The following is a 13596-nucleotide window of genomic DNA, read 5'->3' on the forward strand; positions in this document are numbered from 1 at the left end:
TTACAATAATGGAGTTAGACAGACTTGGAAAAACCTTTCACATGTTCTTTCAGCTTTAATGATATGACGTGATTAGTTGAATAAGTTAAAGTACAACATTTAATCTTTTTGCCAGCAAAAATGAGTCAGAACAGGAAGAGGGCACTGTTCTTCCTGCAGACAATTAACCAAAACTGTAAATCTTTTGGCAGGTGGTTGAGGATGCTGACAGACATAAAATATTCTCATCTTTTAAAAAACGATTGGCATGCAGGAACACAACCTCCTGCAGAATTTCCTGAAATTATGCAACACTTTAAATATGTGCACACATCTCTCGGTAGTAAAAATAAGCAAGTTAAACAACATAATCTGTCACAATACCTTAAAATGGCACACAGACTTGACATAATCTCTATGCACTATAGGGATGAAGTTGAGCTTTTAGAAGTTGTTGGATAGCAATAAAAAAGGCTATATTTTATTATATTTTTGGGATTACATTTTGGCATGCATGCCTACAGTATAGTGTGTAGATGACAGTTGACATGATGACATTATATGTGATCTGCTTTCTGAATTAGCACATAGGCCTATGCTTTTTGGGATTTTTAGAGGACTTTGTAAGAAATGTGCAAATACAGTTACATGTTTTATCACAGCTTGGGAAAGTAGCCTAATCTTTTTTCTATCTAAAATGTGTTTCCGAAGCCACGATCACTACAATGATTATTCTTGTTGCACCTTCACCAAAGAGCTTAAGTTTCCTGACAAGGAAATGACCAGGGTGGACTTTTCTGGAAAGGGACGCAGCCAATAGTGACTGATTACAGTCGCACTTGTTCCGCTTACCTCACAGGAGGTGTTGAACTTTCACCTCCAGTGTGACATGGCTGGATGACATACTGCTTGTTCTAGGGGCAGTTGCTGTCATTTACCCACAACATGTGTAAAATGAATTTCACTAATTGCCTGCCTGAAAAGTGAAAACTTACCAGACTGGTTAAAGTAGGATGTCAATAAGTGACGCAGGAGAGTTGGAGCGCAGAGTTGTAGGAGGAGAGACAGATACGCCTCAGTACAGAACAGGAGGAACACGGACTGCAACTGCAAGGTAGGAAAACATGTCTATAACGGGCATTTTACCAACAACTTTGTAATTATCATGTATTTACTGTGATTGGAATCAACTTTCTTAATATTAAAAAGCACTTGCTACCTCTCAGTTTGCTCACTTGTGAGTTCGGAACCGCGCTGCGAGCAGTTCTCTTCTACAGGGAAAAACTCCACCAAACCTCGGGTATAAATCTGCAGGTTTAATGTTTCAACTCGTGTCCAGGAAGATATACCTCTCCCAGAGTCATTATAAAAGGTCCCACTATCCATTAACGAATTTTGTTTAATTCGGCATAAAGCTTTTCCATAAATGTATTATGTTACACCTGGTTCAGGGCTGAACACTGTCCACCATATTATGTTTGACAGCAAACGGAAGCGGGAATAACTTGTTAAGAAAGTCGAATTTTGACAAAAATCTGTTGTGATTGTTATTTTGGATGAATACATGTGTCGTGGCTGTGTAGAGTAGCTGTAAATGAGTCGTATTGATCTTGTTTTATTCTTGATTTGGGTCTACGTTAAGTTAGTCTAAGTTCACAGATTTTCGTATAAGGTTTGGTGTGACATGCTTCTAACTCCTAGACGCATCTAGTAAACCTTATTAAATATAGAAAATAATAAAGCTGATCTTGGACATCTGGATGTATTGGTTTAGAATTGACTGTAGCTGTTATTTATTATGAATAATGTATGAACCTATTATGTACTCTGCCCTGTGTTATATCTAGCATGCAAAGCCAACTGAGCCTGCATTTGCATTGGTGTGTGCCATACACTAAACTAACACTGTAATCCAAATATTGTAAAACAAGTTGATGTATTTTAGTTTTTAGTTCGGCGAGCTCATACATGCATACCCAGGCCTGCACTAGAGTTACCTCTATGGGTACACACTGCTGCTGTCTGTGCATGTTTGGAGCCCAACCTCTGTTGATTATCTGCACATCCTCCTGCGAATACCCTCTAAACTTAAATCTACTGTATACCCATCCGTACCCTCAAAGATAAACAGCTCCCTTGGAAAGCTGACAGACACTGAAGGTGTGGCAGCAAACCGAACACGTCTCACTTTGTCCTGGCCACCTTTTGTTATTAAGTCATTAAATTGTCTACGGGTACTTCTTAAGAAAGCAGTTTAGGGAGTAAATCATTTGCGGTACTTTGAACATTAAATGCAGTGTCGAGCACACACCCACATTTGAGTTCAGGCGGGATCCATGCAGTTATGTAAGATTTAGCTGGCAGATATGGACACACACCCACAGCAGGGCTGACCTCAAGGGAAGAATACACCAACACACTTGTATGAGACACACTGAGTAATGGTGCAGAGCTTAACAAAGATAACAATTATTCATATGGATCTACACTATCAATACAAACTGAGACATAGTTCGCAGACACCAGATAACATGCACGCTATGTCTACAGCATTGATGTTGCAGTTTGTATATAGTTTGTCAACACAGGGTTAGAGATCACCAAGTCCTAGATTTAATTTCACTTTAACAAATCTCAAGTGTCCTTATACCAAAACAGTAACACATTTGAACATTAGTCCTCTAAAGTAGGGCTGCCAACAAGCAATTATGTTCTTTATCAAACAATCTGTCAAATATAGCCAAATGAAAAGCTAGGAAATAGAAGAAGAAGAAGATGGACCTTTATTAATCCCCCGAGGGGGAAATTCCGTTTCCACTCTGTCGTACACATACACACATTTTTATACAGGTAATACAGTACACACAGTGCACACTTTTTACAACTTGCACATACATATACAAATACACACACAGTTATATGCACACATGCACATGCAGTTGAGAGGTCAGAGCGGAGGCAGCCAGTCTAGCCGGCGCCAGTGAGCAGTTGGGGGTTAGGTGCCTTGCTCAAGGGCACTTCGGCAGTGGCCCAGGAGGTGAACTGGCTCCTCTCCAGTACCAGATAGAGAAACATAGCAACTAAATTACCCTTAAACCTTGTCCCCTTCAGACACTGTTCCTTTCGAGCTCAAATGGACCAAACAAGAGGTATCACATGACCATAGCGCTATTGTATCATTAGCCATGACTACAGTGTTTCCTATGCAACTAAACAACAGCTTTTCATGCTCCATCATCAAATGCCTATCAACAACATGTTCAGATATCCAAGAGCTAATATTGGGTGTGATTTCATTTCATGTGTTGCCTCAGGGAAGGAAGGGTAGGATAAAAACACTGTACCATCCAAATGGAAGGCTTGTTGGCCTTGGCAGTGAAGTTGAAGAGCAAGAAGAACTCCCTCCCTCCCTATATCTCTCCCTGCTTCTCTCATGTCTTGTCATGTCAGGCTTTTATAATAGCCCCACAGACATTAAGCTCTAATGAGGCCAATGCGTCGACCCTCAAGGCAAGGTGGATCGGAATAGACAGACATGGTAATTATTTTAAAAAAGGACAAGAAAGAAAAATCGAAATGGTATATATAATATGTGCTGTAAACTGCTGAAACAGATTAAAAAGAGGGATCCTGAAATGTACCGGGACAAACTATTGCCTTCATTTAATTTGTTATCTTTAACAAACAAAGGTTGCAGTGACACGTACATTTATATTTAGATAACCACCTCATTTTGTTGGGGTGTCATCATCGTGCTCAGCAGTTGGCACACTAGCGTGGGTTCAGCATTGGGCAGCAGCAAATGTGCATGTGAATGTTTTAGTGACTGTGTGAGTGGGTGTGTTCGCTCTGGTTGTAAGAGAAAGTGTGGACTGAGCAGAGAGGAATTATTATGTAACTCCTGCTTATCACTCCAGAGCTGTATAACTGATAAGATGAGTGAAGCATAGCTGTTTTAGTTTCCTTTGATTAACCTTTAGCATAAATCTAAATAGTTGAAATGCCCTTCAGCTGCTTCATTGTAAGGCCGTACTGTGGCAGGTGATATCAGGGCTGCAACCAGCTAATCTTTGGCATTTTGTATAAATTCATCTCTTGAGTAATTATAAAATGCTAGAATTTGTGTAAATTAATTCCATCAAATGATCTGCTTTATGTCTTAGAGAACAGCAGGATGAAACATTCAAGCAACAGAAGCATCGTGATGATGAAACGCCAACTGGACAGCAGTGTCACCAAACAGCCATCAGACAGGAAGAAACACTCACAGGTGACTTTCACACACAACATTAAATATATAAGAAATATGTCTGGACTTTGTCAATTAACAGCAGTGACCAGAACATAATCTCCTATTTGGAATCTATTACAGCACTGATATCAAAAGCAGAGAGGCTTAAAGAAGAAGAGGCTGCTCACTGCGCTGAATCAAAGGTCCAGAGCCAGAAGCCCATTGAACGTCAATTCACCTCCTGCCTCCAACTCAGACTCTCCAGGACTCCAGAGCTAAATCACAGCAAGGAATTAGCCCCCTGTTTGCACAGGTAAGCAAGGAAATAAATAGAGTAACCTTGAGACTAGCACTCATGGCATTAGGTCTTTATATACTTTACATGACGTATATCTGTTTCTCATCTTAAATAAGTCTTGGTTTCCTTAAACCTTCCCAACAAAAGGTGTTTTATTAGATGTACAGATTGAAGATCAAACTGGTACACCTGGCAGTAATGTCTCACTAAAGTCACTAGTCTCCTCCAGGCTTTAGTTATCAGTAACTGAACCACTGAAGCATGTCTGAACAAGATTGGGAAACACTTTCTGAAAGGGTCAGCTGTGTAAACAAGGAAGTGCACCTAATAACGTGACCTGTAAAAGTAGACATGTGCGAATGTGTGTTTGCCTGTGAGTTAACAATATGCACGCACTTGTTCAGTTAGTGACCATACACGACATGCCCTGGTATCCCGGACAGGGAGAAAAGAAGCCTTTATCTTATTATCTTCCTAACATTCTTATCACAAATCATTTACCCCTGAGCAGATTTTTTGCATGACTTGACTTCCTCAATTCAGCCATGCAAATTAAGTTGAGGTCATTTGAAGTTAGTCTTCTATTCTAGGGGAAATATTTAACTTTTCTTTAGAAGTAATCGGATATGACATAATATGTGCGTTTCACATTGTTTATGGTGAAAAAAGTTTGCATTTGCGTGTACTGCACATTTCGCCTTTAACGTATTTGCATGCCTATTTGTGCTTGAGATTACAATATCCTTATCCGTAAAGGCCATTGACCGCTTTATTGGTTCAAGAGAGAACACTCATCTGAAAGTGCTTGCTAGCCACCTGCCTACTTTCATACCATCCATCATGACCTTATATAGATATCTTCGAATAACTATAATGGTCTGTATACAGAACGCCCATGTTTGATGCTTGTGCTATTATGTTCGACATAAAAAATACTTTGTAAGTGCTATCATAAATGCTTTTGAGGTGTGACTTTAGTTCACATTTAACTGTGAGAAAACTGTTAGTAAAGAGAGGAACAGAGGACAGGAATGCTGACCATCCTGTTGATCAGCATTGCTGTGGCAAATGTGTCTAATGCCTCAAATATTTCACACCAAAACATTATAGTAGAGCACAGGAAGACAGGGTGTGTTCATACGAAGAGAGATATAACCCTTTTATGCAAATGTTATTGCTGAGATATTTTACTAGCTTTTGCGGTTAGGTATATCGGCAATACAGTTTGTTTAAACACCCTGATGATCGTGTTCTAAGCTGGTCGGTGCAGATGAAGTCTTGCTGTGTGAAACCTTACATAACCGTACATAACAAATCAAGGTCTCTTGCCAAATCTAAATATCACATGCAAGATTCAAAACATTAAAGGCCAACATTTAAAAAAGGCAATTCTGACCAAGTAAAGTGTCCATTACATATCACTGCAAGTATATTTCTCTGTGAATGTACAACTGGGTAGTTTACATGACGAATGAAGGCAAAACTCCTGTCCTCTCGATGATGAACTGCCTTGTCATGTTTTCCTTGCGGTCTTCCTTTTTTATGTACATAAGACGTCTGTTCACATGTAGTAAACCAGAGGAAAATGTGCATACCGTACATTATGTCTAATCTACACTAACAGTAGATGACAGGTGTAATCTAACATGGTTTTCATGTCTCCTCTCTCTCCTGTTATGCCAGTTTAACTGAAACACAGAGGACTGAGGCTAAGAACAGCAACCATCTGGTAAGAATTAACAACAATCTTTATCATTAATATGTAAGGGTTTATACCTGAACCACTACACTGAAGAGTAGCATCTAAAACAAATATTGAATTGCACGTTTCCCTCCCAGTTAATCCAAAATATTTTCAACAAGTCAATACTTGTAGTAACGCTACAAGTTAAAAGCCTCTGAATATCATTAAAATCCACATGGAGTAATTATTTTATTATTCATTATTATTATTTGAAAACATCAAAACATAGTTATGCCATTGTGTATTCTTTAAAACATCAGACTGATTATTATTTTAAGCGTTACAAGGAAAAGGGTGTGAGTGCTTTTGTGTGTTTGGCCTTAGAAATCTCACGTCTTTCAAAATAACCTGTTAGTCAAGATCAGAATCTCTTAAATAGCTCAACCATGGGAACAGAAGCCTTAGCAAAGCTCTGAACTCAGAGGCACACAGTTTGCCAGGTCATTTGCATAGGTATGATACAAAATTAACATGGGATGAGAGTTTGGCTTTAGTGATACATAACCGATCTGTTTTTGAATTGTTAGATGTCAAAATGTATTTGACAAAAAATACAATTTATGATTAAGATTCCAGATGTTAAAATAGTAGATATAATAAAAGATAAAATGGTATACAATATCTGACATGCAGTATTTTTGTATGTCCCAACAGATTAATGGGACAAAATCACCACCAGACTCCTCTATAAAGGTAGCCTGTGAATCTCCATTATCTGAAAGGATATCATTTCCAGCCAAGAAGAGGGAAGAGGCTATTACAGTTGTTTGCAATGAATTGGAGGCTACCAAGGACTTCAGTGTAACTCAAAGTTTCTCCAATCAGGAGTTTGGACCTCATGGGTGTAATGGCTTACACATTCCATGTGGGCCACAGCCAAGGACTAACACTATATCACTTGAGTTAGAAGAGGATATAAAAGGCCAAACAAAGCTTGAGAGACAAACTGATTTTGGGGAACTATCGAACACTAAAAGAACAATGTTGTCTTCCACTGTGGTAACAGTTCTTGCCCCACACTGGAATGGTCGACTAAGACGGACCAAAAGATCTGAAGGACCTGGCAATTCTGAAGGCCAGGGGAATTTACACGACGTGACAAACACTGCGGCAAACCGTGCACATGAACGTTTTCAAGACACTGTGGACAGGCCTTTGTCAGCTGGATCACAAGCCCAATCAAGGGTGCCATGTCTGGGTACGAGGAGAAACACAGTGGGCTGGTCCACTAAGAGTGGACCTGTAATCCTGGACTATGAATCTAAAAGGAAAATGATTCATACTGTCTCTTTGGATGTAAACTCTGGAAGGATGGACAATAGAAAAATGGACGCAAGTTCTGTAAGCCCTGTACCCAGAGCTTTATCTCCTTTGTCTCCCCTCTCCATTGGCCAAAATGAACAAAGGATGAATCAACAAACTGGTCATCAAGTAGGACCGTCATCTTTAAGTTCAAAACCAACAACCAGCAGCCTGCTTCTGTCATTAAGAAGAATTCACTCAAATGGCAGGAACTCTAATGCAGATTCTTCGCCCCAGAGCAGTTCGACAAGTGATCGAGATGGAAAAGTATTCGCAACGCACCTTTCTCAAAGCTTTCTCAACGATAATGGGCAAGACAGATCAAAGTCCTTCCTCTCTCCATCGCCCGTTTCTTATAGGACAAGTGAAAGTGGGCCTGCAGTATCCCCATTATCCTCCAATCAAAGAGAAAGGAACACATTTGAAACACGCTTCTTTTCACCTTCATTCATAAACAAAGACATGGAAAACACACCCTTTTCCCAACAACCTCAATCAATGAACAGGACCCAGTACACAGAATATCCAAGTAACGTACCATCAGAGATGCGGGAGAACTGGAGGGGTTCAGACAAAAGTACAAATGTATTCCCAGAGAGCTCTGCCTCTTCACCGAGACCTTCTCAATATGACCCATCTGCTCTCTTTAAAACACATTCCCTTCCTAGAAGGACCACCCTAACATCCACTTCCTGGTGGAAACAAGTGAACCAGGAAGGCAGTTCCCCTCTCAATGATGAAATGAGCATCAAAGGCAAAACAGACACAACCTTAATTCCACCCTGCAATAATAATACAGACTTGACCTCTACAAGTCCAACTGACAACAGAAGATTTAGTGGTCAAATTCTCAATAACAGATTCAACAATACCACAAGAGAGTCAGTTCGCAAAGGTAACATGAACCTTGCTATGATGACACAGGAAAGAACTCCCAATCTCAAACAAAGAAATGCTGGGGATTCACCTGAGCGTGAGTCACACAGGCTTGACAAACAGCAATATGGTTCCCATTTGGACAACAGAGAACCTCAAAAGCCTCAGAGTTTGCCCGATGTTGTGACTACTTCTAAAATGAGCAGACCTACAGGTAACCCACCACTGAGTTACCCTAAAGATCTCATCAGGCACGATGTAAATAATAGTTTATTTACAACAGATGTAACTGATTTACCACCTACTTTGCTAGATGCCAAGAGCCCAAATACACCCACTGAGAGCAGCAGAAAATTCAATAATAATCATTGTACATCCAAAACTAACACCACCCCCACATTTTCACAGAACAAGAACTCTCAAAAGTTTAACAAACCACCTCTTTCTCTTCCTACCACCAACATTCTCAATAGTCAAGCGCTTACATCTACAACGACCCTTACCCCAAACAATAAAACCATTTCCTCCTTCCAATCGGATCCAGTTGGTTCACAGACCAATATTGGCATGTATTACACAGGCTCTTCCCAACCTCCTAAATTCCCCAACCCAGCCAATGCCACACCTCTTGGCTTTGAAAGACGCTATGCTTTCGTTCACAAACCTCTCCACCCTGAAACTGTGTCCAGCCTGTTTCCAACTGGCAATGCTACCTCTAAAACACACTGCAGTCCTGTATCAACCAGCTTTCCTTTTACCACTGGCAGCCATCCTGCAGCCAGAGCTGCCCCCAACCCATCTCTCCTTACTCCTGTCGCCACTCCTGCTATGACATCATCTCCCATCATCACTGTTTCTTCTCTCCTAACCCCCCCTGCCACCCCTTTTAATACCAGCCCCAGCTTCTCAGAAACGTCTAGTCCTAAAGAGGGAAGGGAATTCTTAAGCAGCCCCGAAAGTGACCCAAAGAAACTGCGCCCCCGTGTTGACGGAAAGAGAGTGAGACGAGTAACATGGGAAGACTCAGTGGATCTAAAGGATCCTGAGCCAATCACTAGCAAGAAGCCGGAACTATCTCAAGTCCCAAAAAGCCCTCTATCTGTCTCTAGCTCCCCACAAAGCCTCAAAAATGCATCCATCTTTTCTTTTCTAAGATCAAGCAATCCAACAACAAACACACCTCCTCTTTGCTCCCATACCCCTAAGACCTCTGGCATACTTGTGGTGAAAGGAGGGAAGTATCGATCCTTATCGTCTGACTCTGCTGATTCAGCATCCAGAGAGCAAAAGAGGTTTAAGCAAAGACCTTGTGACAGTATGATCCTTGATCCAGGAAGACAGGACTCAACCACACCTAGACCTGAGAGGACACTATCAGTGGAGTCAGTTCATTGTCGTTCTTCTGCTCCTCTCTCCCTCCCTCCTGACTTTTCAAGTGGTTATAAACTTCGATATAGTGTCCCACCTTACTCCAGTCTCATGTCGTCCAGGTCAACACAGGGAGAAACTAAGACTATAATACCCAGATCCCCCCTCTTTCCGCAGTCTCAGCCATATGTTACCCCACATCTTTCTATGAGGACTGATCCAGTTGCAGCCACGACATTTCCTACCTCTAAACCCCCTCTGTCGCCTGTCAGACAACCCCAGCCCCCACCCTTGCCTTTCCAAAACAAAACTGCAACAACCCAAGGAAGTACACAGTGTGGCGTTTCAGAAACGTATCACGTCAACTTTAATAGTAGCAAGAATAACAGCCAAGATTACCAGAATGGTCAGATATTACTTATTGACAACAGATTTCATCAAGGACTCAACTCCTCTTCACCATGTGTAACAGAAACACTGGTTTACAGTGTTAAATCCAAAGCAGATAGAGCTGTAGGTGCACCGCAGTACACCACACCTAACCCTGTGCAACATACTGCGGTTTCTGTGGAGACCAAGTTGAGTCAACAGTCACACAGAGGGCAGAGTAAGGAAGGTACAAGAGAACAACGTGGCCATTCACCTCAGAGCTCCAGTGATAGCAGCTCAACAGAGAGTCAGCCTCCTGGTGAAAGCTCGAACAGGAGAGTGAAGGACAATGTACTGGGTAAGAGTAGATTTTTTTCAATGGAGGGAAACAATGAACAAAGCCCAAAGAGAAGTCGGTTTGCACTTAAGAAAAGTGTCAGCACACCAAACTCCAGTTTGCACAGATCAGAGTCTGAGAGGGCCAGCAAGACTAATAACAAAATGGACAAGGTCTTAAGCAAACTGAAAGAAAGATTCAGCTACAGACTGTCTGATGATGATGTATTGTTTCCATGGAAATGGAAGCGAGCCTCCCAAACACCTTCTGTTAGTGGATCAAGTGACATCAGTGATAGCACTATTGAGAGTACCCCCAAGCTAATGCAGCAAGAGCAGGACAAAGGGATGCTGCTGGGGGACAATGGAAAGGGAACAGAGGGAATTCATAGATGGACACCAAACAGATGCACTCTGAGACCACCCTCAGGTCCTGGGAACATAATGGCAGGAGGTGACCTTTGCATTTGGCCAGACATGTCACATCCAGAAACTGACCAAAAGGAGCTAAATGCTTTTGCAGAACACAGCAACAGTCAAAACAAACCTCAATTTTCCATCCAGAGCCTACCAATCCAATTGGACTTTAATGAAGACAGCGGGGCAGATTCTAACCCAACAAACCAGTACCTCTCTTGCAGGAGCCCTAATGCCTCTACTCAGTTAGGTCGGTCTGCATCTAGCCCCAGAAGCCCCTTCTCACCCTTCTCTTCACTTTCGCCGGTCTCCCCATTCGCCTCACAGGATGTTTCAGACGACAATGTATTTTTTAGCCCAAAGCCACAGCGCCGTAGAGATACCCCCTCACCATGTGAGCAGGGAGAAGGAATTAGCCTGGGGGGTTCAAGAAGAAGCCGGGCATCCATTGGTCCTCCAAGTGCAGGTCCAGGACAGGACGAGGAAGGCTCAGCATCGTCCTATGCAGACTTAAAGTATGGCATTGAGCCTGGGAGGTCTTTTTCTGTGAGTTCAGTACTGTCCAGCAGACCGTCAGGGCCTGGTCGCATCTCAACCGGATCCAGGTTCATGAGTGTGGGGGACCTCTCTGAATCTGCCTTGACTTGTGAAGGCAACGGTAAGGACCTGGATCAGTGGTCTGTTCATCCAGATTGGAGCACAGAAAAAGATTGCCAACCAAGTAAGGACTGTCGAATGCCATATTTGGCCAGCGACCCTGGTAAAATGAGGTCCAGATCTCTTCCTCGATCACTGACAAGGCGCTTGGCAAATTGGAGTTCAGAAGTCCCTGTTTCTCCTTCTGTAACAACCACAACCTCAAAGCAAGCCCGCCTTTGGAGCCCTAACATGAACACTTGTCACTTTGCATGGGCAACAGAGGGTCCTCCAACCCCTCCTCCTACCCCACCCCTATCACCAGTGTCCAGACGCATATCCCAGCCCCCCAGCCTTTCCTCCCCGACCTATCCTGGCTCGTCAGGGGCCTCAATGCAAGTGGACAGCCAGTCCTCCAAAGGGCTTCGGCCCTCAAGAGGTTATGAAACCAGCCTTAGCACTTTTGAGGAGTCTACAGACAGCAGTTCAGACACAACAACAGATGATGAATATTATTTAGAAACAGGTGAAGACGAAGAAAAGAAAAGAGACAGAACTGTAAAGGCAAACATTTGTTTTTTAACCGTCCCTTCGGTCAAAATCTCTTAGACCCAAAGTGGGGCTAACATCTGTTATTTAAAGTATGTCTGCATGTCTCCCTTTCCTGGGACGTAAGGACAGTTTTACGCCAGAATAATTTGCTTTTAAAAAAAAAATGGTGGTTGTTGTCAAGTCCAAAATACCTTAGATGAGCAAGCATGATATTATCAGCATTGGTTTAAAGCTTATAATATATGTGCAGTATAATTGCGGATCTGTAATCTGCATTGTTTAACATGTATAGTTTTGAGAGTTGCATGGTATCAGTGAGGGATTTACATCTATGTAGTGTATGATCAAACTTGTGTAAGGTTGTAGTTTTTACCTAAATCCTTTCTTAAGGTTTGCATTTCATCCTGCTACTTAACAATAAGTGCTGAGGTAAAGTTGATAAATGTTCTATCATGTGACATTCCATTATCTTTTTTATGTATACAGATTGAAATAAATATGGTAAGTTATTATTAGTTGTCTTTATTAAATAAGGACATGTATAAAACATGATGATTTATGCCAGATTAAGCTTGAGCTGGTATATAGAGCAATCAACAGATGTTGTAAGAATAAAGCAGATTGTTTTTCTCAGTGTTGTTTAAAAAAAATGTATTATGTATTTTGAAAAAGATTTTTTTTTAAATGTAATTCTACTGAATATTAACATTTGATGTCGAACATTATTCACTGCTTTAAACAGTGCTTGCTTTTATTTGCACATTGGCAATCTTAAATCTTAATATATCTATTTTATAAATAAATGTATTTCAAACAGTAACTCATGTTTTTGGATTTATGTGTGTGTTGATTAAGTGTTTAATTTGAGTACACTTTGCTGCTGCTTGATGACACATGATCTAACTATAACTATATGTTGTACTTCCTAAGTATTTACATGTAATCGTTAGTGAAAAGGTATGCCGCATGTCCAACAGAAGATCAGGTGCCCGAGGCCACATTCCATTCTGCAGGTTTTTAATGAAATCATGAAAGTGCTTTGCCTTGCTTTCTAATTGAAATAGTGCCAGCTATAGGTGGGGCTTTAACAGTTAAGGTGTTCCCCTTTGTTATACGCTGTGACAACACAAGCTGTTATGGTGATGGTTGGGTAAAACATCTATTAGACTGGGTGGATTTGTAAAACTGTTGCTATATTTCTACGTTTTCCCGCAATGTACTGCGTGTCCTTGTTTATCTCTTCACTGTATGATTCCTACCAGAGAAACATTCACAGTGCGACAACACAATCTGCTTCGTATTATTAGCCATGACATCAACTGGGAAAGGCCTGGCTGCTTGTCATTATGTGTCATAGTAACAATGATGTTGGGCCTGTTTATCCATTCTATGTCACTATAGGAAAAGTGCAACACATCCTCCCACCAGCAGCCTCATCCAAAGCCTTGGGTTTTTCTATGTCAAAAATATTTCATGGCACTGAGCTGA

General features: G+C 41.4%; 1 protein-coding gene across 2 annotated transcripts; it reads left to right on the forward strand.

Annotated features, from left to right (window-relative positions):
- Positions 1 to 862: 862 nt before the first annotated feature.
- Positions 863 to 12936, forward strand: zmp:0000000991 (mucin-12). 2 transcript variants are annotated; one of them, XM_034132483.1, is made up of 5 exons: positions 871 to 1093; positions 4143 to 4249; positions 4352 to 4523; positions 6192 to 6237; positions 6907 to 12936. In XM_034132483.1, exons 1-5 carry the CDS (start codon positions 993 to 995, stop codon positions 12163 to 12165), a joined length of 5685 nt encoding a protein of 1894 aa, XP_033988374.1. In that variant the 5' UTR covers positions 871 to 992; the 3' UTR covers positions 12166 to 12936. The 2 variants fall into 2 exon arrangements, with proteins under 2 accessions (XP_033988375.1, XP_033988374.1); XM_034132484.1 differs by lacking the exon at positions 6192 to 6237 and having other exon boundaries at positions 863 to 1093; positions 6907 to 7165.
- Positions 12937 to 13596: the final 660 nt, after the last annotated feature.

Source organism: Trematomus bernacchii, unplaced genomic scaffold (assembly GCF_902827165.1).
Source record: "Trematomus bernacchii unplaced genomic scaffold, fTreBer1.1, whole genome shotgun sequence".
NCBI classification, from domain to species: domain Eukaryota; kingdom Metazoa; phylum Chordata; class Actinopteri; order Perciformes; family Nototheniidae; genus Trematomus; species Trematomus bernacchii.

Bases quoted from the DNA above. Each gene is read 5' to 3' on its own strand.
- zmp:0000000991 (XM_034132483.1), top strand. From the start codon at position 993: ATGTCAATAAGTGACGCAGGAGAGTTGGAGCGCAGAGTTGTAGGAGGA. The intron at 4,250-4,351 runs GTGACTTTCACA...AATCTATTACAG, and splicing joins ACAGGAAGAAACACTCACAG to CACTGATATCAAAAGCAGAG. The intron at 6,238-6,906 runs GTAAGAATTAAC...ATGTCCCAACAG, and splicing joins CTAAGAACAGCAACCATCTG to ATTAATGGGACAAAATCACC.